We start from the raw sequence: 18,343 nt of genomic DNA, 5'->3' as shown, positions 1-18,343 counted from the left end.
CGCAACTACTAGAGTACACTATGGTCCAATCCAGTCCGACGAGAATTTGAATTCGAACAGTTTTGAGTCTCATAATACTTCAGTTTGAATAAGGATACGGAGCTACTACGGTCTACGGGTACATGCCAAGCTACCTCACTTTGTTAGCTTGGTTGCGGCTGATAGCTGATGCTAATTTGTTATAAAAAAAAGTACTACTAGCTAGTTAGTGACTGGTGGCTAATGCTGATTTGGTATGAGAGAAAAACACTGCTGACTGATTGGCTGACAAGCCATGCACCTATGATGGGGTTTTTGCAATGGAGCCCCAAATCAGATTGACAATGGAATGGATTTTACAATTTTCCATAGAAAAAAAAGGGGGAAGGAAATGCAACATATAGTATTTCTCGGTAGTTACCTATATAAAACACCAGGGCCTTGGTATCCTTGAATCCCCGAAAGATACCTTGGACCGCCAACATAAGCACATTTGCAGGGGCTCCCAGAGTTCTCAATGAAAGAGAGTTTTGCAGGCTTATACATTGGAGAGACAGGTGTAAAGAGTAATCTGAGATATCTAGCTAATTGCAACAGGTGCAAGATTACTTGTTATGTATCCAGTCAAAGAGTCATTGCCAACAGCTAAACATTTAGGTAGTACTTAGCTCCAGGTTGAATGAACTTAACATAGGCCATAGGGATAATCGTAAGACCTCAAGGAAGCGCAGCTGATCAGAAGGGGAATCAGCAACTTATCATCAGACTTTATAATCATTCAGATCTAAGGATTGGGAGATGATGTCTTGGATGCCAAAGAGGCTATATAATCTGCAGCTTCATACAGTTCCTTCCTCCTCTGAGCAATTCTTGCTTCCATGAACTCTTTATGCTCAGCAATGGAATCAACAAGTTCCAGCAGCTCTCTTGCAGCTGCCTGAGTTTCTTCATCATCTTTGAGTATTGCATCTTGGAGCCTCTTCTCTGAATTCTACCAAATCAAATAGAATTTCATTTAAATTATCTGATTGTGAATGTACTATACATCTTAAGTATTGAACAAAACAAATACGAAAAGTACCTTCAAAAATTCGTCTGCCTCCTTTTCAAAAGAACTCAAATCATTGTACTTTTTCTCCAACTCATCTTTCATTCGTCTCGCATCAGCTATGCATCTTGAGTCATCATTTGTGATTTCACGATTCAGAAGCTTCAAACGATCAACCATCTAGACAACAGAAAATACAAGAGGTTTGACTTTATTATTTTGCAATAATTATTCTGTAAGAGTCCAGAACAACTTGAGCTGTATGGTAAAAGCCAGGGCCAAGCACTTGTCCATATTGATAATTGTTTAGGATCGCCATGAAAAGAGACTAGGATAGGGAATTCAAGAACACCCAAAAAAGGCTGCAAGCCAGAGTAACATCATATAGATGAAATGCTCCTACACAGGGTACAAAAAACAAATCCATTTAGAAATGTTTGACAACTGCTCCAACACTTCACTGATTATTCATCATTTTATTTCTCCAACTCTGTGAATTAGATAGTCTCCAAGATGCTCATTAACCTTTCATACATAAAAGTTGTAATGAAGTTCTTTCAGACACTGCGGTGGCTCCTTTTATTTTGCCGGAAGTACAAATTAAATTCAGATAAAAGGTGGCAGGACATCCATATATGTGTTAACAAATAAATCATGCCTGCTGCTCTTACTGAAAGAGAATATGGCTTGGGAATAGTAGATTGATTATGGGGTGCAAAGCACATGTACATATATAAGCAAGGAGGTCCTAGGAGTGGTTTATAGAATAGAACCAAATCAGGGAGATCCCATAATCTAATTTACAACACATCAGTAAAAGGCAGAGCATTAGAAAAGGCATTAATTTACATGAAAAAGTAAAAGGGGGATCTGTTAGACAGATTCTGTATATACTTGTGTGTGGGTCCTGCGCTAGGCATGTATAAGCCGGCCGGCCCTGTGTTTGGTTAGGGAGATATGGTTAGTTAGAGTCCTGAGTAGATTTGGTTTCGGGCTTTCCTTTAGCCCCAAGCTAGAGATATGGTTAGTTAGAGTCCTAAGTAGATTTGGTTTTGGGGTTTCCTTGAGCCCAAGCTATTCTCAGCCCTATATATGTAACATGTGTATCTCCCAATTAATCAAGCAATTATTCCACACAAATTACATCTCTTTCATGGTATCACGAGACTAGGTTTTCTCCTTCCGCTGCTGGCGCCGTTGTACGCGCGCCCCACCTCACCGGCGCTGCTCCTAGCGCGCCTCTGCGCTACCCGCCGGCGCTGCACTTTGCGCGCCCGCCCGGCCTAGCGCCATGACTTCTAGCGACGATGACGCCGCCAAGCCTGCCGCCGACGCTGCACGCGACGAGGAAGCACGCACAGCCGAGGCTGCCCGAGCTGCTGCTCTGGCCCGCGCCGAGGAAGCTGAGCGGGAGGCCGCCTCCACTCAGGCCAATCTCGACGCCGCCGCCGCTCGTCTCCGTGCCGCGCAGGAGTGCGCTGCTGCCGAACGTGCCGCGGCCGCGCCCTCCAAGGAAGATGACGCCGACGCCTTCCACCATGGCGAAGACGACATCGACCTCCAGGCCGCTCTTCTCCAACAGGAGGCCGCCGTCCTCCTCAATCTCCATGCGCAAGCTGTCTGTCCAGAACATCCGGACTCTCGTCCCGCTGCTCCTGGATGTCAACTCCACCTTCTACGCCCGCTGGAAGGAGTCCTTCCTTGACGTCCTCGGAAAGTACTCGCTGGAACGCCATGTTCTCTCCGACGCCGTCGCCCCTGCTTCTCCTTCCTGGGTGCGGATGAATTGTGTCGTCCGCACTTGGCTGCTCAGCGCCATCTCCGATGATCTCGCCGACTCTGTCTCCGAGCGCGGCGCCTCCGCCCGTGCGATCTGGCTCGCCATCGAGTCCCAATTCCTTGGGAACCGTACCACCCGAGCTCTCTACGCCACCAAGACTTCCGGGCCTTTTCCCAAGGCGATCTCTCCGTCGTCAACTACTGCCGCCGCTTCAAACACATGGCGGAAGATCTTCGGTACCTCGGCCAACCGATCTCCGAGGAGACGCTCGTCCTCAACATCATCCGTGAGCTCAATGAGCGCTTCAGCGCCCTTGGTCTTCATCTTCGCCGCAGCACCCCGCTCCCTTCCTTCCTCCAGGTGCGCGACGACCTTCGTCTCGAGGAGCTGACCATGGCCAAAGCTCCCCCCGCCGCTGCCCTCACCGCCCTCTCCAGCTCCAGCACCGGCGGCTCTGGCGGATCCAAGCCACCCACCCCGGCGCCGCCTCGACCACCCCAGCAGTAGGACTCCGCCCCGAAGACGCCACAGCAGTCGGCGTCCAACTCCGGGGGCGGCGGCTTCCAGCACGGCAAGCGCTTCAACAAAGGCGGCGGCGGCGGGGGTTCCTCCGCTGGCGGCGCCTCCGACAACGCATCTGGCGGCGGCGCCTCCGGCAACGCATCTGGCGGCGGCTCCTCCTCCCCTGCGACGGCTCCACCGACCGGCACCAGCTTCTACAACCCGTGGACCGGCGCGATCTACATGTGGCTGGTTCCACGGGCCCCGATGCCTCCGCGGGCCGCTCCTCCAGCTCAACACCAGACCTACGTCGCCGGCCCACCTGGCCAATGGGCTGGCCAGTGGGGTGTTCCCTCCCCTGCTGCGCCTCTGTCTCCGGGCTGGGATCAGCAGGCCCTAGCGGCCCAATTCCAGACCATGTCGCTCCAACAGCCGCCGCAACAAGATTGGTATTTTGATACCGGTGCTACCACTCATATGGCTTCCGATGCTGGTATACTCTCGACCTCCACTATTCCTTCTAGTCACTCTCCTTCATCTATCATTGTTGGCAATGGGAATCTCCTTCCCGTGGTCTCCACCGGCAGTACTGTCCTTCCACATAACCTCCATCTTAATAAAGTTTTGGTTTCTCCTAACCTTATTAAGAATCTTATTTCCGTTCGTCAATTCACTATCGACAATAACTGCACTGTGGAATTTGACCCCTTTGGTTGCTCTGTGAAGGATCTTCCCACTCGGAACGAGATCGTCAGATGTAACAGCTCCGGACCTCTCTATCCGTTGCAGCTTCCGGCATCCGCCCTCCTAGCATCTAGCACCTCCTCGCTTTGGCATCAGCGTCTCAGGCACCCTGGTCATGAAGTTTTGTCTAGATTAACACACTCTTCCGCCATTCGTTGTAATAAAAGTGCTAGCAACTCTATTTGTCATGCGTGTCAACTTGGTCGTCATGTTCGTCTTCCCTTTCATATGTCATCATCCCGCGCCTCGCGCCCCTTTGAGTTAATACATTGTGATCTCTGGACATCGCCAGTTGCTAGCGTCTCGGGTCATAAATATTACCTCGTTATTCTTGATGATTTTTCTCACTATTTATGGACCTTCCCTCTCCGCCTTAAGTCTGACACCTTCTCCACCTTGTCTGATTTCTTTTCCTATGTGCGCACACAATTTAACACCAGTGTGCAGGGCCTTCAGTGTGACAATGGCAGGGAGTTTGATAACTCCAGCTCGCGCATCTTCTTCCTCGCCAATGGTGTTCGTCTGCGCATGTCCTGCCCCCATACTTCACCACAGAATAGTAAGGCTGAACGCATTATTCGTTCCATTAATAATGGCGTTCGCTCCCTTCTGTTTCAGGCTAGCATCCCCCCTAGGTTTTGGCTGCCGCACTTAACACTGCTACATATCTCCTGAATATTCTACCCACCAAGACGCTCGATTTTTCTACTCCACATCTCTCCCTCTTTGGGACACCACCGTCATATGACCACCTGCGCGTCTTTGGGTGTAAGTGCTACCCTAACCTTTCTGCCACCGCCACAAATAAACTCGCTCCTCGTTCCGCCTTGTGTGTATTCCTTGGCTATTCTCCTCACCACAAGGGCTATCTCTGTCTTGACCGTCATACTAATCGGATCATCATCTCTCGCCATGTGATTTTTTAGGAGACTTCCTTTCCCTTTGCGGAAACATCTCCCACTCCCTCACGTGCGGATTTCAATTTTTTGGACGAGTTCACTAATCCGGTGGTTGTTCCTTTTCCACCATCACCGCATTTGTTGCCTGCAGGTACTACCGTAAGCAACATGCAGTCCCGCATGGTTGCTACCATTCCCAGCGATGTACCTCCTACGCCACATGCGGTCCCTGCACCAGCCGCGCCACGCGCGGCCCCGACGTCCCCCGCTGCGCCACGCGCGGCCTCGACGCCCTTTGCTGCGCCACGCGCGGCCTCGACCCCCCTGCTGCGCCACGCGCGGCCACGACGCCCTCTGCTGCGCCATGAGCAACTTCTTCACCGACTTCAGCTGCGCCATGCGCGGCACCGTCGTCACCCACGGCTTCATCCTCCCCCAGTGGTCCTGATGCTGCACAGCCACTGGGACGCTTTGGCTTGGTGTGCTCTCGGCGCCCCGCGGTTCAGCCTGCTGCTCCAGCGCCCGTCACGGCTACACCTGCTGCTCCCCTCCCTCGTGGCGCCGTCCGAGTCAACCCTGTGACCAACCAGCATGCCATGGTCACTAGGGCCAAGCGTGGTATTCGCCTGTCGGCTCTGTATCATGCGGCGCCCTTATCGCCGATTCCTCGGACGTATCGTGCCGCCCTCGCTGATCCCAATTGGCGTGCTGCAATGGAAGCTGAGTACTCTGCCCTCCTGTCTAATAATACATGGGATCTTCTTCCTCGACCATCTCAGTGTAATGTTGTCACCGGCAAGTAGATTTTCAAACATAAATTCAAGACTGATGGATCTTTTGAGCACTATAAAGCTCGTTGGGTACTTCGTGGATTCACTCAGCGTCCTGGAATTGATTTTGCTGAAACCTTCAGTCCGGTGGTCAAGCCTGCTACAGTTCGGACGGTTCTATCTCTGGCTCTGTCACGCTCCTGGCCTGTTCATCAGCTTGATGTCAACAATGCTTTCTTGCAAGACAATCTGTCTGAGACGGTCTATTGCGCTCAGCCTTCTGGATTCGAGGACTCCGCACATCCAGATTATGTGTGCCGGCTTAATCGCTCACTTTATGGTCTTAAGCAGGCGCCTCGTGCATGGTACAGCCGGTTTGCTTCACATCTTCTGCAGCTTGGTTTTGTCGAAACTAAGTCAGACACTTCTTTGTTCATCTACCATCGTGGCGAAGATGTGGTCTATCTTTTGTTGTATGTTGATGATATTGTCTTGACGGCTTCCTCCGCTGATCTTCTGAGGCGCACCATCACCTCTCCAACAGGAATTCTCACTGAAGGACCTTGGCACCCTTCATCAGTTCCTTGGCATGCAGGTTCAACGAGTGGGTTCAGATCTCTTTCTATCTCAACGGCAACACATGATTTAGATCCTTGAGCGGGCTGGCATGGCAGATTGCAAGCCATGTGCGACTCCTGTAGACCTGAATCCCAAGTTGTCAGCTGATGGTGCTCCTGTTTCAGATCCCACGGATTTTCGCAGTCTTGCTGGTGCCCTCCAGTATCTTACTTTCACCAGGCCAGATATCTCTTATGCAGTTCAGCAAGTCTGTCTTCACATGCATGATCCCCGGGAGCCTCATCTCACTGCTCTGAAGCGCATTCTGTGTTACGTCCGTGGCACATTACATATGGGTTTGTTCCTGCGCCCCTCTTCTCAGTCAGATTTGGTGGTCTACTCTGATGCTGATTGGGCTGGCTGTCCAGATACACGCAAGTCTACCTCAGGCTATGCGGTTTTCCTTGGTGATAATCTGATCTCCTGGTCGTCCAAGCGTCAGAACACTATTTCTCGCTCCAGTGCAGAGGCTGAGTATCGAGCTATCGAGCTGTCGCTAATGCAGTTGCTGAAGCCACCTGGTTACGCCAACTCCTGTCTGAGCTGCACACTCCTTTGCGCAAGACAACCTTGATGTACTGCGACAACATCAGTGCTGTCTATATGTCCTCCAATCCCGTTCAGCATCAGCGCACCAAACATGTGGAGATCGATCTTCATTTCGTTCGGGAGCGTGTTGCACTTGGTGATGTGCGTGTTCTTCATGTCCCGACGACATCTCAGTTCGCCGACATCTTCACCAAGGGGTTGACTTCATCCGTCTTCACGGAGTTTAGGTCCAGTCTTAATGTTCGGTCACCCGACGATTTGACTGCGGGGGCGTGTTAGACAGATTCTGTATATACTTGTGTGTGGGTCCTGCGCTAGGCATGTATAAGCCGGCCGGCCCTGTGTTTGGTTAGAGAGATATGGTTAGTTAAAGTCCTGAGTAGATTTGGTTTCGGGGTTTCCTTTAGCCCCAAGCTAGAGATATAGTTAAATAGAGTCCTAAGTAGATTTGGTTTCGGGGTTTTCTTGAGCCCCAAGCTATTCTCAGCCCTATATATGTAACCTGTGTATCTCCCAATTAATCAAGCAATTATTCCACACAAATTACATCTCTTTCAGGATCTAAAGACAGATTAGATAGCCCTAAAACCTAATTTACGGCACATCAATATAGTCCATGGGACAAATCCAAAATCCGATTTACAATAACAATAAAAAAATTCATAAGTCAAATCCATTCTTCATGTTTTTTCACCATAAATTTCATGAGTAAATATATATTAAGATAAAAGGATCTGCCTAATTCTTAACAAAGTGAAAAGGTAGATCATTAGAAAAGGCATTGATTACGTAACACTCAAGTCAAATCACAACACATCTAAGTATAATCATGACATAAATCCAAACTTCAATTTCCAATAACAGCCTCAATGAATTATGATTGGTCAAGTTCAAACACTAAGGGCTTCTTCACCACAAAGTTGATGCGTAAATATGCTCGGTGCCCACTCCCATTTATAGGAAGCACTATTCTTCCTGATTTGTGATTTTAGTGACTTACAGCTTAAAAAGGATTTATTACTGGTAAATACTGCCAATTAAATACTACAAGGATCAGCAGGAAAGCTTTTAGCAAGTTGAAGTGACTGTATGACTCCAGGAACTGGTCTACATCAAGATCTGACCAATTATTTTATGTGTTGTTGTATCATCATAACATACTAAGAGAAAATATTGATCACCAAACTGTGTACCTAGATTATAGTCCGGTCGATAGACTTACCTTGTCATGTTTAGCCTGGAGAAAGGAAATATGACTCCTTTCCTCCTCCAGGATTTTAGCACTTCCTTGCAGCTCCTTTTGTAGATCAACAGACTCTGCAAGATTTGAGATGGCGATCCTTTTGTTCTCCTCAGAATGAGCCAAAAGTGCAGGTTTCAGCACTGTTTTGTAACCAGGACCTAGCATCTCAGCAGGTGAGGACCCTTTTGAATTTATCATGTACTGAAAATCAATACCAGGTTTCAACCTAAAAAGCGGCCCAGCAGTGTAAAATTGGTTAATTGGTTCGAGAAGAATGGAGAGCAACAGAATCAAAGAATGAAGAAACTACAGTAGACATTGCGGACATTCATACCTTTTGAGGGCCTGGTTGCATCGCTCGGCAAGCACCTCGAGCTCCTCGAGCTTGGTAACAAGCTTAGCATCAAGCTCCCAGCCCTTATCCTCCAGTGCTGCTTTCCCATTCTCGGCATGGGCAATGTCACATTCAATTGCCTGCATCTCCCTATGCATCCTCTCGACATCCCTAACATTGACCGCCTGAGTTTCCACTTTCGTCAACAGCTCTTCATTTTCTGCAGCAATGCGACGGGCATCCAACACTTTCGACTCCAACTCCTTCTCCAAATCCACCACTTCCTCTTCCCTTTCGTCTATCTTAGTTTGCCAGGTCTTCATCACCGCCTCAAACTTGTGAACGTCTGCAGTGAAGGCCTCCTTCTCTACCTCTAGTGCCTCCAGCCGCGAGGGACAAGAGGTGAGCTTATTCACCTCGGCCTCCAACTCCTGTGCCTCCTTCTCCACAGCACGGAGTGTTGCCACGGCAGCCTCACCGTTCATCCGGGCTTTGGAGAGGTACTCCTCGTCGAGGGCTTCAACGGCGTCGTCGTCCCCCTCCAAGAAGTAGCGGTACCCCTGAGTGGTATAGAGCATGAAATCATTGGATGGGGCTTGGGCGGCGGAAGAGGCCTCCGCATCGCAATATTGGGCGAAGATGGTGAGCCAGTGGAGTACGGAGAGGAGCGGCGGCCACGAGTGCGGGGTGCCGGGGGCCTTGAGCGCGGAGCGGGTGATCTTGTAGGGGCATCCGAGCACGCGAAGGGCCTGGATGAGGTCATCCTCGAAGGTGGGCTCGTTGGGGGGGATGTCGATGCGCTCGAGGAGGATGCGGAGCGCGGCCTGGATGTCGCGCGCGGAAGGGAGCGGCCCGCGGAGCGTGACAGAGGGGGCGAGGTAGGCGTTGACGACGCGGAGCGCGGCGGCCTGCGTGGCGCGGTCGGAGAAGTTGGGGGCGGCGCCGACGGAGGAAGCGCGGTGGCTGCTGCAGAGGCTGGCGGCGTCGGAGTCGCGGCAGGAGAAGGCGGAGTTGAGGTTGCGGATGGGGATAGCGCTGGAGTGTAGCGCCGGGGTGGCCTCGGCCGCGGAGGGCGCCAGGGAGGACCTGGGGAGCCGCCGGTCGCCGCCGCCGCGCCGCATGGCCGCCGTGGATCTTCTCAGAGGTTTTTAGGCTTTTGAAACGGAGCGGCGGCAAGAGGAACCGCCGGTCGGAATGGAATGGAGTTTCCGTTTTTCCGTGAAAGCCCTTGCGAAGTTGTGATATCAGATTACCAGGCAATGGTCCTTCCGCTTTTCCTTGGAAGGCAGGGCCAGCTACTCCCGATCCCGAGAATGAGGAGACGTATTTTGTGATACAAAGGGGCCGTTTAGTTATCAAAAATTTTTACCCAAAAATTTTCAACTCTCCTTTAAACACATGTATGAAGCACTAAATATAATTAAATAACAAAACTAATTACACAGTTTGGATGTACATGATGAGACGAATCTTTTAAGCCTAATTAGTGAATGATTAGCCATAAGTGCTACAGTAACCCACATGTGCTAATGATGCGGTCAAAGGCCTCAAAAGACTCGTCTCGTGGTTTCCAAGTGAGTTCTGAAATTAGTTTTTTAATTAGTGTCCGAAAAGTCCTCCCGACATCTAGTCAAACTATTGACGTGACATCCAAAAAATTTTTTGTTTGGAACTAAACGGCCCCAAAACTCAGTCTCAATAGAGGTTTTATGTAGAATTTTATAACATTAAATATAATTAATTTTGCTAATATGACAAGAGTAGAGAAGGATAAAGTTTCACGAGATGTGAGGAGAGTTTCACCACCATAAAACTCATCTGACACAGTTACCTAGTTCTCAATCTAAATAACTGTGCCAGAAACTGTGCACTGAGATTGCCCTAATCTGTCGTGTCGGACATGACGTCGCAACTATACTAGACTACACTACGGTCCAATTCGACCAAAATTCCAATTCGGATAGTTTTAATTTTCATACTTCGATTTGAGTACAGATACAGATCCAAATATTCCTAAATACAAACACGATTCGATTAGTATATCTAGTTTATATGCTTACCGATGGTTTCAGGTAAATAGAACTATATTGGTAGAGTCAAAATCGGTACATAGATATTTCAACTGCTAGTATAATAGTAATTATACATAATCAGTAGTATTATAATTGTATAATTTACATAGGAGTGATTTTTGGCTATGAATACATCATTAGTTAATAAAATACAGCGTGTGCTATATATTAGTAACATTACAGTATGTCACAAGTTGAAATTAGTCATATAGACAAATTAAGAATATTTCAACATAATTAGTCTACTTATAAAACTTTTAAATAATTTGTACTTGAAAAAGTTGAATCTAGTCTATTCAAAATTTAAATTAAATGTTATTGGCCATGTTAACTAAAACAAAATAATTAGTCATATACTAAAGTTAGTAAATTAGATCTACTAAATCAATACTGCATATTAATAACCCTATCAAAATCAGATTATTAGCCATGAGTCACAGAGACAAACTTTCAATTGCTAAAACTGAATATAAGCTATATTTCAATAGTTTTAAAATAATATAGTTACATACTTAAGAATGAATGTATGAGTGGTGGAAATACTATTTGGATCCACGGTCAAGAGTCAGGTGTAGAAGCTAAAACATTGCCTTAACATGTACTTTGTTATTTACAAATCCATCCATATCCATATTTCCATCGAATATAAATTCAAATTTGCATACAAAAAATTTGAATTCAGGTACATCCATTCTAGTGTCCACTTTAAAAATGATGCGGATACAAATGTCCGTATTTATGGTTAAGCATATACGAACATCAATAATTTGGATCGTTGCTATCCGTTTTCTGGTTCACTATAGGAGTATTAGTAAAATCAGGAGTCTGTACCTTAACCACTGTGGTAGAAAAAGATTTCTCTGCACCAACACTCGCAGCTGCCCAGCCATTGCGACCTGAGAGGTCCAGCCTGTTATTCCCTAGGTAGCTATTCGAGATTTAATCTTTCAGGAGCGCACGTGATTGACGTCGGCTTCAACTATATTAATAGAAATCGTTGCAAATGTTACAAAACGGTGTTGAACAATGGTACCTTCTCATATTATGAAACTACTAACTAGTCTCTATTGACATTGATCTGGAAACAACACGCCACAGAAAATATACAGATGGCCTCCAACCGGATCCAAATCTACCTCTGCTGAAGCACCTGTGCCAAGTGAGATAATTGGCTGCATAGACACTCCGTATCGCTCCTTGTGCTTGTACATGACAGCAGCATGTGGCAGCTCCAAGGGTCCAGTAGCTGAGAGTTCTCCCAGCAAAAATTGCAATGAATGTGGATCTTGTTTGAGCCGGGGGCGTACCGGAGACCAGAGTACGGGCTGAGTGAGTCCTTACACTTGATGGCAGATAGTATTTGCAGTTATGCAAATCTCCAGTAATAAGTTAACAATGTTCATTATTGGAAATATACTGCAGAACCAACACATATTCCGAACTGCAAAGGCTGATAACTGACAAACCTCAATTTATGGCTCCCTCATGCAAAAACGACCACGGCCCCCGTTTCCATAGCAACCTGAGGTTTGCGCAGTGAGTTCACTAATTAATATCAGCGTATAAAAGGGCATGCATTGCATCAATAAAAAAAGAAAAAAACATGTCAAGGTGTTCCTTCTAATAAGCAACTACAGAACTGTGCCTTTAACAACCAGAGGGTTGTGTTCATGAAATGAAGTGTTAGATAACCATCTGCAGCCAGGTCCCAGTTGATACACAGAAAATGACATAAAATTCACCTACCACGCTGATGGTTTGAAAAGTCTCACAAACAGGCAGGATCTCTGAAACATCAAAGAAAAAACAATGCTTCCTGGCATTGATGTAAGCTCTTCCTGGTGACCAGTATGGGAGGCAGTCTTCAATGACTATTATTATCGATTTCACTTTTAAACCAACATCGATCTTAATGAAATTAGTTAAACCACAAACACGAAAAAAGGGAGGTAGTTACATTTCTATGATTACATAACAGCACAATAAGTTTATCATAAAATAGAGTAGAATAAATAAATAAATTTCCGGATCATAAATGAAAATAAAATAATAAACATTATCACCTCAAGATGCCTGCAGCCATGCGCAACCCCATGAGTGTTGTCAAACCAATCCATACTCCAGACAAGCCAAATACAGATGGAGCCCATAACAGGACCAGTGATGACATGACCCCGACTGCAATCTATAGTAAGAGAATTCAAGAAATAAGTGAACAATTGAAAAACCAAAGGATACCAAAAGCTAGAGAGCCATAGTTCACATACAGTTGCTTGAGCAACATAGTCAAAATCTGATACACCGTAGTGTAGACCATCAAAGATGAATGCCAGGGCATTAATTGGTTGACTGGCACAGACAAACTGAAATGAAAGTTAACATTAGAAAAAATGCATATGACATAGAAACTAACAGTAATGTCGGAAGGTTTACCAATGCACATGATTTGACAACCATTAGAACCTCTTGGTCACTGCTAAACAGTCTAGCTATATTGCCAAATGAGGCATACAAACCAACAGCCAAGGCTAATCCACTAACTACTCCTACCTGCAAGAGAGAAAAATATGCAAGAATAGTAAGAACGCGCATCCATATTGTAAACTAAAATTAAATTAAAAGTAAGTAAAATACAATCACCTGCAACGCAAACATTGCTATCTTCTGAACCCTTTTGTAGTCCATTATTGCATAAGAGCTTGCTATTAGTGCCTAAAAATGTAACAGAGTCACTTGGACTATTGCAAATGATAGATCATTATCTGACAGAAATTCATTGGTGTCCTGGGGTTGGGGTTCGGGTGTCCCCTTTAGCACAAATATAGGTAAACACAACATGTTGCCATGTTTCAAAAACAAAACATCAGAAATAATATGTTTAGTATACAAAAAGTTTCAGAAACCTGAAAAGTTCAATCTTAAATTCATCTTTGATGTGGAGATTCAAGAAACAAGACGTTACAGTCAGCACATGACGAACAGTGACAGATTGACTTCTTAAATGTTTTGTTTCTTGACATCTAGGATGAATTGGAAATGAATTATTGCAGCTATACATAACTTTATGTACTGCATACATGATGTTTTGACAGATTTTTGAAAGACTACAACATGATAAATTCACAATTGGGGACACCAGCACCCCTGATATGAAATCTACATTAACGATCAGATCATCGAGCTAGAATAATCTCAGTATCTAAAAGTATATACTAGAAGTTTGCAGGCTCTGTATATCGAATAGTAGGCCGCCGGTAGGCCTAAGGGAAACCAAAAGAAAAGGGAGGGTGATTTCTAAAACTGAAAAAACATACCTGGGAAGAAACAGCTAAAGCATCAGCAAGCAAAGACACAGCAAGCCATACTTGCAAACAAATCTGATGAGCAGCCATAGCTGTTGGGCCTTGTCGAGCAGCCATTGATGTACCAATGGTCATAGTTAATAGAATTGAGAGAGTTCTCCCCAACAGCATACCACCTACAAATTCCAAGAATACATAGATAATGAAGGTAAAGAAGCCAAAAGAATACAGAAAACAAGAAGAAAAATAGGAAAACAGAGCATGAGCATATTTGTGCCCAGAAGGTTGACATGAGATCTGAAAAGATTATGCTGCAGGCCTGGATTTTACCACTGACAGCATACTTTATGGTGCTTGCAAATACTGGCTTTAATTTATAGTAATATTAATCACACAGTAAATACTCCTCCTAAGTCCTAATATACAGATAACTAATTTGAAATGGTTTCAAAGATGCAAAGAGCACAAATGTATACTTTTATCACAATGTCCATAGTCCATACTCCATATTTCAATGTGTTAGCTCATTGATTGTGGGTTATGGCGAAGATATACAAGTGGCCAGAGAATGAGGACTTTATAAAGGCCAATACAGTCTTCAGCTAGAACATGCCGGCTACTTTTTTTGTTTCATAGATTTGAGATGGACCAAATTAAATGCATCGTGCTGCCAGAAATAGAATTACGAATGGTTCCAATTTCTAAATTAACCAAAATAGTTCAAATCACCATGGAAGTAAAATCCAAAATCTGATAAACAGCACAATGTGTATAATAAAAGATACTATCAAAGCTGGTAAAGACACATTATGAAGAAGTTTGATATAGAATGCACCAAAGCCGAGCAAATTGACTAGCGGAGTAACAGCATAAAAGGTTTACCAGATTTCAAATATCCACCGAACTCTAACTGGTCTAGTCTCGGAGGAAGTAGAACTGCTCTTTTACTAAGAGACCGAAGAAGAAGAACTGTAATAATGTACCTGCATCAAGATTGGAAATGATCGTAGATAGACTCAAATTGTAAGAACCTAGCCACAGCTCTCAGGGACCCAAACTTATGAGTACAAAGTACCAATAATAAGAACTTACTGGGACGCAACAGTAGAAATTGCAGCTCCAGTTATGCCAAGCTGAAAGCCATATATAAGTAGAGGAAGAAGGACTACAGCAGAGAGATTGCCCAATCCTGAAGATTATTAAAATGATACAGGCATCATGAAGTGGAAGAATAGACGGATCTGGCATCAGAAAATAGTCTGAAACAATGTAGTTCAAATGAAACTTGCTTATGAACAACTTAAAGCACGAAGGGACAATTATGTGATATTTCATAACACAACAGATGTAATTACTACAGATAAATATAAGGTAAGAATGGTAAAAGAAATGTAAACAAAAAACAGAAACCTGGCTAGGTGACTATACAAGTATACAATGCAAAAAGCACCCCACCATGCACACACTCAGCCATCTCCAGCCGTTTTCACCAATGCAGAGCTACTAAGGGTACAGGCCAAGCTACCTGACTCAAACCGCGGACAGAATCGGCTGAGTGCAGCTATGATGCGGTTTTTGCAATGGAGCCAAGAAGAGGGGTGGGCCTTTGCAAGAAAACGACTTGTGCGGGGATCCCAAAATCAGATTGACAATAGAATAGATTTTACAATTTTCCATAGAAAAAAAGGGGAAAGGAAATGCAATATAGTATTTCTCGGTAGTTACCTAGATAAAACACCGGGGTCTTGGTATCCTTGAATCCCCGAAAGATACCTTGGACTGCCAACATAAGCACATTTGCAGGGGCTCCCAGAGCTCTCAATGAAAGAAAGAGTTTTGCAGGCTTATACATTGGAGAGACCTGTGTAAAGACTAGTCTGAGATATCTAGCTAATTGCAACAGGTGCAAAATTACTTGTTCTGTATCCAGTCAAAGAGTCATTGCAAATTCTATTCTCTGTAACACAAAGTAAAAATACGGTGATAAGGATCATAATCTAAACATACAGGTGACACGCCCATTAGTTTAAGAAACAATCCTGATCCTAGGAACAATGCTAATGCTTCAATTATACCAATTCCAGCAGCCAATATCAAGGCAGATGATACAGATGTGAGCTCCAATTTTCCTGCAATGATATCAGAAATCAAATCTAACACCTGAATTACAAAGCAAGTATATACACAACTATATGTTAAGTTGAAAAATTGGCATTTATCTGATGATTAAGCTACCTGAACTAGGATGCTTGATAGCACTCTTAGAAATATCCTCTGCCACAAATGAAGTTGCAATGCTCAACAAAGGTATGTTGAAGATCTTTGACACAATATTAAAAATCGATACACCAATACCAGCCGAAGCCAATTCCAATGCACCTTTCAGAACATATGCTAAAGGTGAGCAAAAACTAACAGATGCTTTCATGCAGAAAGTAAAGGTACAATACATTTCACCAGAAGACCAGGCATATAATGTACATAGGTGATTCTCTAACATGCATAAGGTTCTGCATGGCATTTCACAAAGTGCACAATCTCCTACAGAATAATGTGCTTCTGTAACTGCCACACTAGGGCCAGAAGAATCTGTTTTTTCAAGTGAGTAGTGGCCATGCAGGACATGTAAGGTGGTATGCTAGCCAATGCCCAATGGTTGAGTTAATGGAGTAATATGCCTATTCCTGTCAAATCAAAATAGAAAGAGGCATGAAATGGGTTGATATACATCACTACTGTGATATTCCAAATAGTTGCTTATTGTTAGAGAGTGAAACAGTAGTATTATTCAAGTTCAGTCATACTGTACTGTAGCTAATGTTGTAGTTGCAGTAAATTTCTTTCAGATTTTACCCTTTTTTTTGGAAACTAGTGCCACTGAGTTGGGTGTCACTACCATATTATTTTATATAAGGACAAAATCTACTTCTACCAAAAACAGAAGTACCAAGAATAGACAACAATGGATGGATTATGGCTATAAAACTTAAGCAGTGAACCTACAATCTGGCATACAGTGAAAGAAAACAAAATATAGAAGCAAAAAGGAGTTACCTAATCTACCAATGTATGCAGTCTCCATAAGTTGCGCCATTGGATCAATAGCTTGACCAAAGACTGCCGGTAGAGCTAGAAGAATTAGCTCACTTCTGACACCCCCAGAATTCAGCCCACTGTTTATTCCTCTGATTGTTACACAAGGCACAAATATGTCAATTAACTGTAAAGACTAGAATGAATGGTTGTACAAAATCAAAGTCAACACGGCAAAAGCAGGTCAAACTTAGCAATTGTACGCTACTTTAACGGGAGATGGATGATTCAAAAGAGAATGATGATGGTACGCCAGTAGATAGAAATTGGCACATAGAGAAACATAGATGTGGCCTATAGCCCCTAAATAGCAAGAGACATGTGAAAACCAAAGCAGTAGTATGGACGCAGGTTCCGTTTACACATAATGGAACAGACGATCTTACATGACAGCCTCCTTTGCAGCAGCGAAAGAGATGTTGTCGCTTGGTTGAAGGCTTTGATCAGCATCGTCAGGGCTGTATCCTGGCAGTGACTGGCCACTGGCGAGAGGGATGGTGCGCCGCCGCCTTGTAGAAGGCCACCCCCGCAGCAGGAGCAACTTTGCACGGTTGGTTGACCGTGAAACGGTGGCTCTGCTGTTTTCTCTGTTACATAATATGGAAGAACAAGCAAGCCTAGTGGGTGAACGAATCGCTGGGTGCGCAGAGACAAGCGCACTATGGTGGTGCAGCATTGTTGCCTTGATGTCTGGATCGGATGCTTAGACTATCTGCGCATTCTTCTATCTGCAATGCGAAGGAGGCGAGGGGAGGGCACAACCAAATGAATCGAGCAGTCAGAAAATTGCTGGCATAGCCGATTGAATTTTTTTAGAAGCAAACAGGGAAGGAGATAGGACATAGGTACGCATATACAACCGATAATTATGCAAAAAAACAAAAAAAATCGAAGTTAGTATGTGTATACTTCATGCATATACATGTAATTGGGTCAGATCCGAACACAAATAGTTAACACTAGGGTTTGGGGTGCTTTGTTTCGCACGGAAGGAACGCAAGGGGAGGGGAGGGACGGGCATACCTTGTGGAAGCCCGTCGCCGGCGAAGGGCCCGACGAACACCTGACAAAGGGCGGCGCCCGGTCGTCGCCTAGTCTGCTCCGGCTTGCTGCTCCCTAGTCCATTTCATGCCCCCAACAATTTCAATCCATTGATGTTTATGGCACAAGAGCGAGCAGAGACGAATAACGGAAACAAGATGGTTTGTTTCGTTTCCAGCAGAAAAGCTAGTGGATAAGATGAGGATAGCATCGTCTTTTCATATACTCCTATACGTGTATTTTCCCTTCAACTTCCTAATTTTCTTTCCTCCAACCAGAGGTTCATGATTCTCGAGAAGATAACGGTTCTCATGTGGCCCTGTTCGTTGTGCTGCTGCTGAAGGTAGGAGTGATAATGTGCCATGGTTCT

The 18,343-nt window shown here is 45.0% G+C and overlaps 2 protein-coding genes across 2 annotated transcripts; both read right to left on the bottom strand.

The window, feature by feature from the left end:
- Positions 1–363: 363 nt before the first annotated feature.
- On the bottom strand, positions 364–9,742 carry LOC120672409 (kinetochore protein NDC80 homolog). Its single transcript, XM_039952794.1, has 4 exons — positions 8,466–9,742; positions 8,111–8,357; positions 1,061–1,207; positions 364–970 (listed from the first exon to the last, which is right to left on the bottom strand). Exons 1-4 carry the CDS (start codon positions 9,584–9,586, stop codon positions 764–766), a joined length of 1,722 nt encoding a protein of 573 aa, XP_039808728.1. The 5' UTR covers positions 9,587–9,742; the 3' UTR covers positions 364–763.
- Positions 9,743–11,497: 1,755 nt separating this feature from the next.
- On the bottom strand, positions 11,498–18,141 carry LOC120672410 (protein DETOXIFICATION 45, chloroplastic-like). Its single transcript, XM_039952795.1, has 15 exons — positions 17,956–18,141; positions 17,319–17,660; positions 16,894–17,024; positions 16,075–16,218; positions 15,847–15,968; positions 15,565–15,700; positions 14,932–15,028; positions 14,722–14,822; positions 13,852–14,015; positions 13,178–13,249; positions 12,971–13,087; positions 12,805–12,900; positions 12,601–12,722; positions 12,004–12,059; positions 11,498–11,879 (listed from the first exon to the last, which is right to left on the bottom strand). Exons 2-14 carry the CDS (start codon positions 17,606–17,608, stop codon positions 12,005–12,007), a joined length of 1,647 nt encoding a protein of 548 aa, XP_039808729.1. The 5' UTR covers positions 17,609–17,660; positions 17,956–18,141; the 3' UTR covers positions 11,498–11,879; position 12,004.
- Between the last annotated feature and the right edge of the window lie 202 nt (positions 18,142–18,343).

This window comes from Panicum virgatum, chromosome 5N (assembly GCF_016808335.1).
Source record: "Panicum virgatum strain AP13 chromosome 5N, P.virgatum_v5, whole genome shotgun sequence".
NCBI classification, from domain to species: Eukaryota; Viridiplantae; Streptophyta; class Magnoliopsida; order Poales; family Poaceae; genus Panicum; species Panicum virgatum.
This window is presented reverse-complemented; position numbering and strand designations above follow the sequence as displayed.

What these genes read in the sequence shown, in the direction of transcription:
- LOC120672409 (XM_039952794.1), bottom strand. Translation starts at nt 9,586, where the DNA reads ATGCGGCGCGGCGGCGGCGACCGGCGGCTCCCCAGGTCCTCCCTGGCG. An exon ending in TGCAACCAGGCCCTCAAAAG is followed by an intron (nt 8,358 to 8,465) that starts GTATGAATGTCC and finishes GCCGCTTTTTAG; the next exon opens with GTTGAAACCTGGTATTGATT. An exon ending in TCCAGGCTAAACATGACAAG is followed by an intron (nt 1,208 to 8,110) that starts GTAAGTCTATCG and finishes TCTGTTGTCTAG; the next exon opens with ATGGTTGATCGTTTGAAGCT.
- LOC120672410 (XM_039952795.1), bottom strand. Translation starts at nt 17,608, where the DNA reads ATGCTGCACCACCATAGTGCGCTTGTCTCTGCGCACCCAGCGATTCGT. An exon ending in AACTAATGGGCGTGTCACCT is followed by an intron (nt 15,701 to 15,846) that starts GTATGTTTAGAT and finishes GTCTTTACACAG; the next exon opens with GTCTCTCCAATGTATAAGCC. An exon ending in TAGCAATGTTTGCGTTGCAG is followed by an intron (nt 13,088 to 13,177) that starts GTGATTGTATTT and finishes TCTCTCTTGCAG; the next exon opens with GTAGGAGTAGTTAGTGGATT.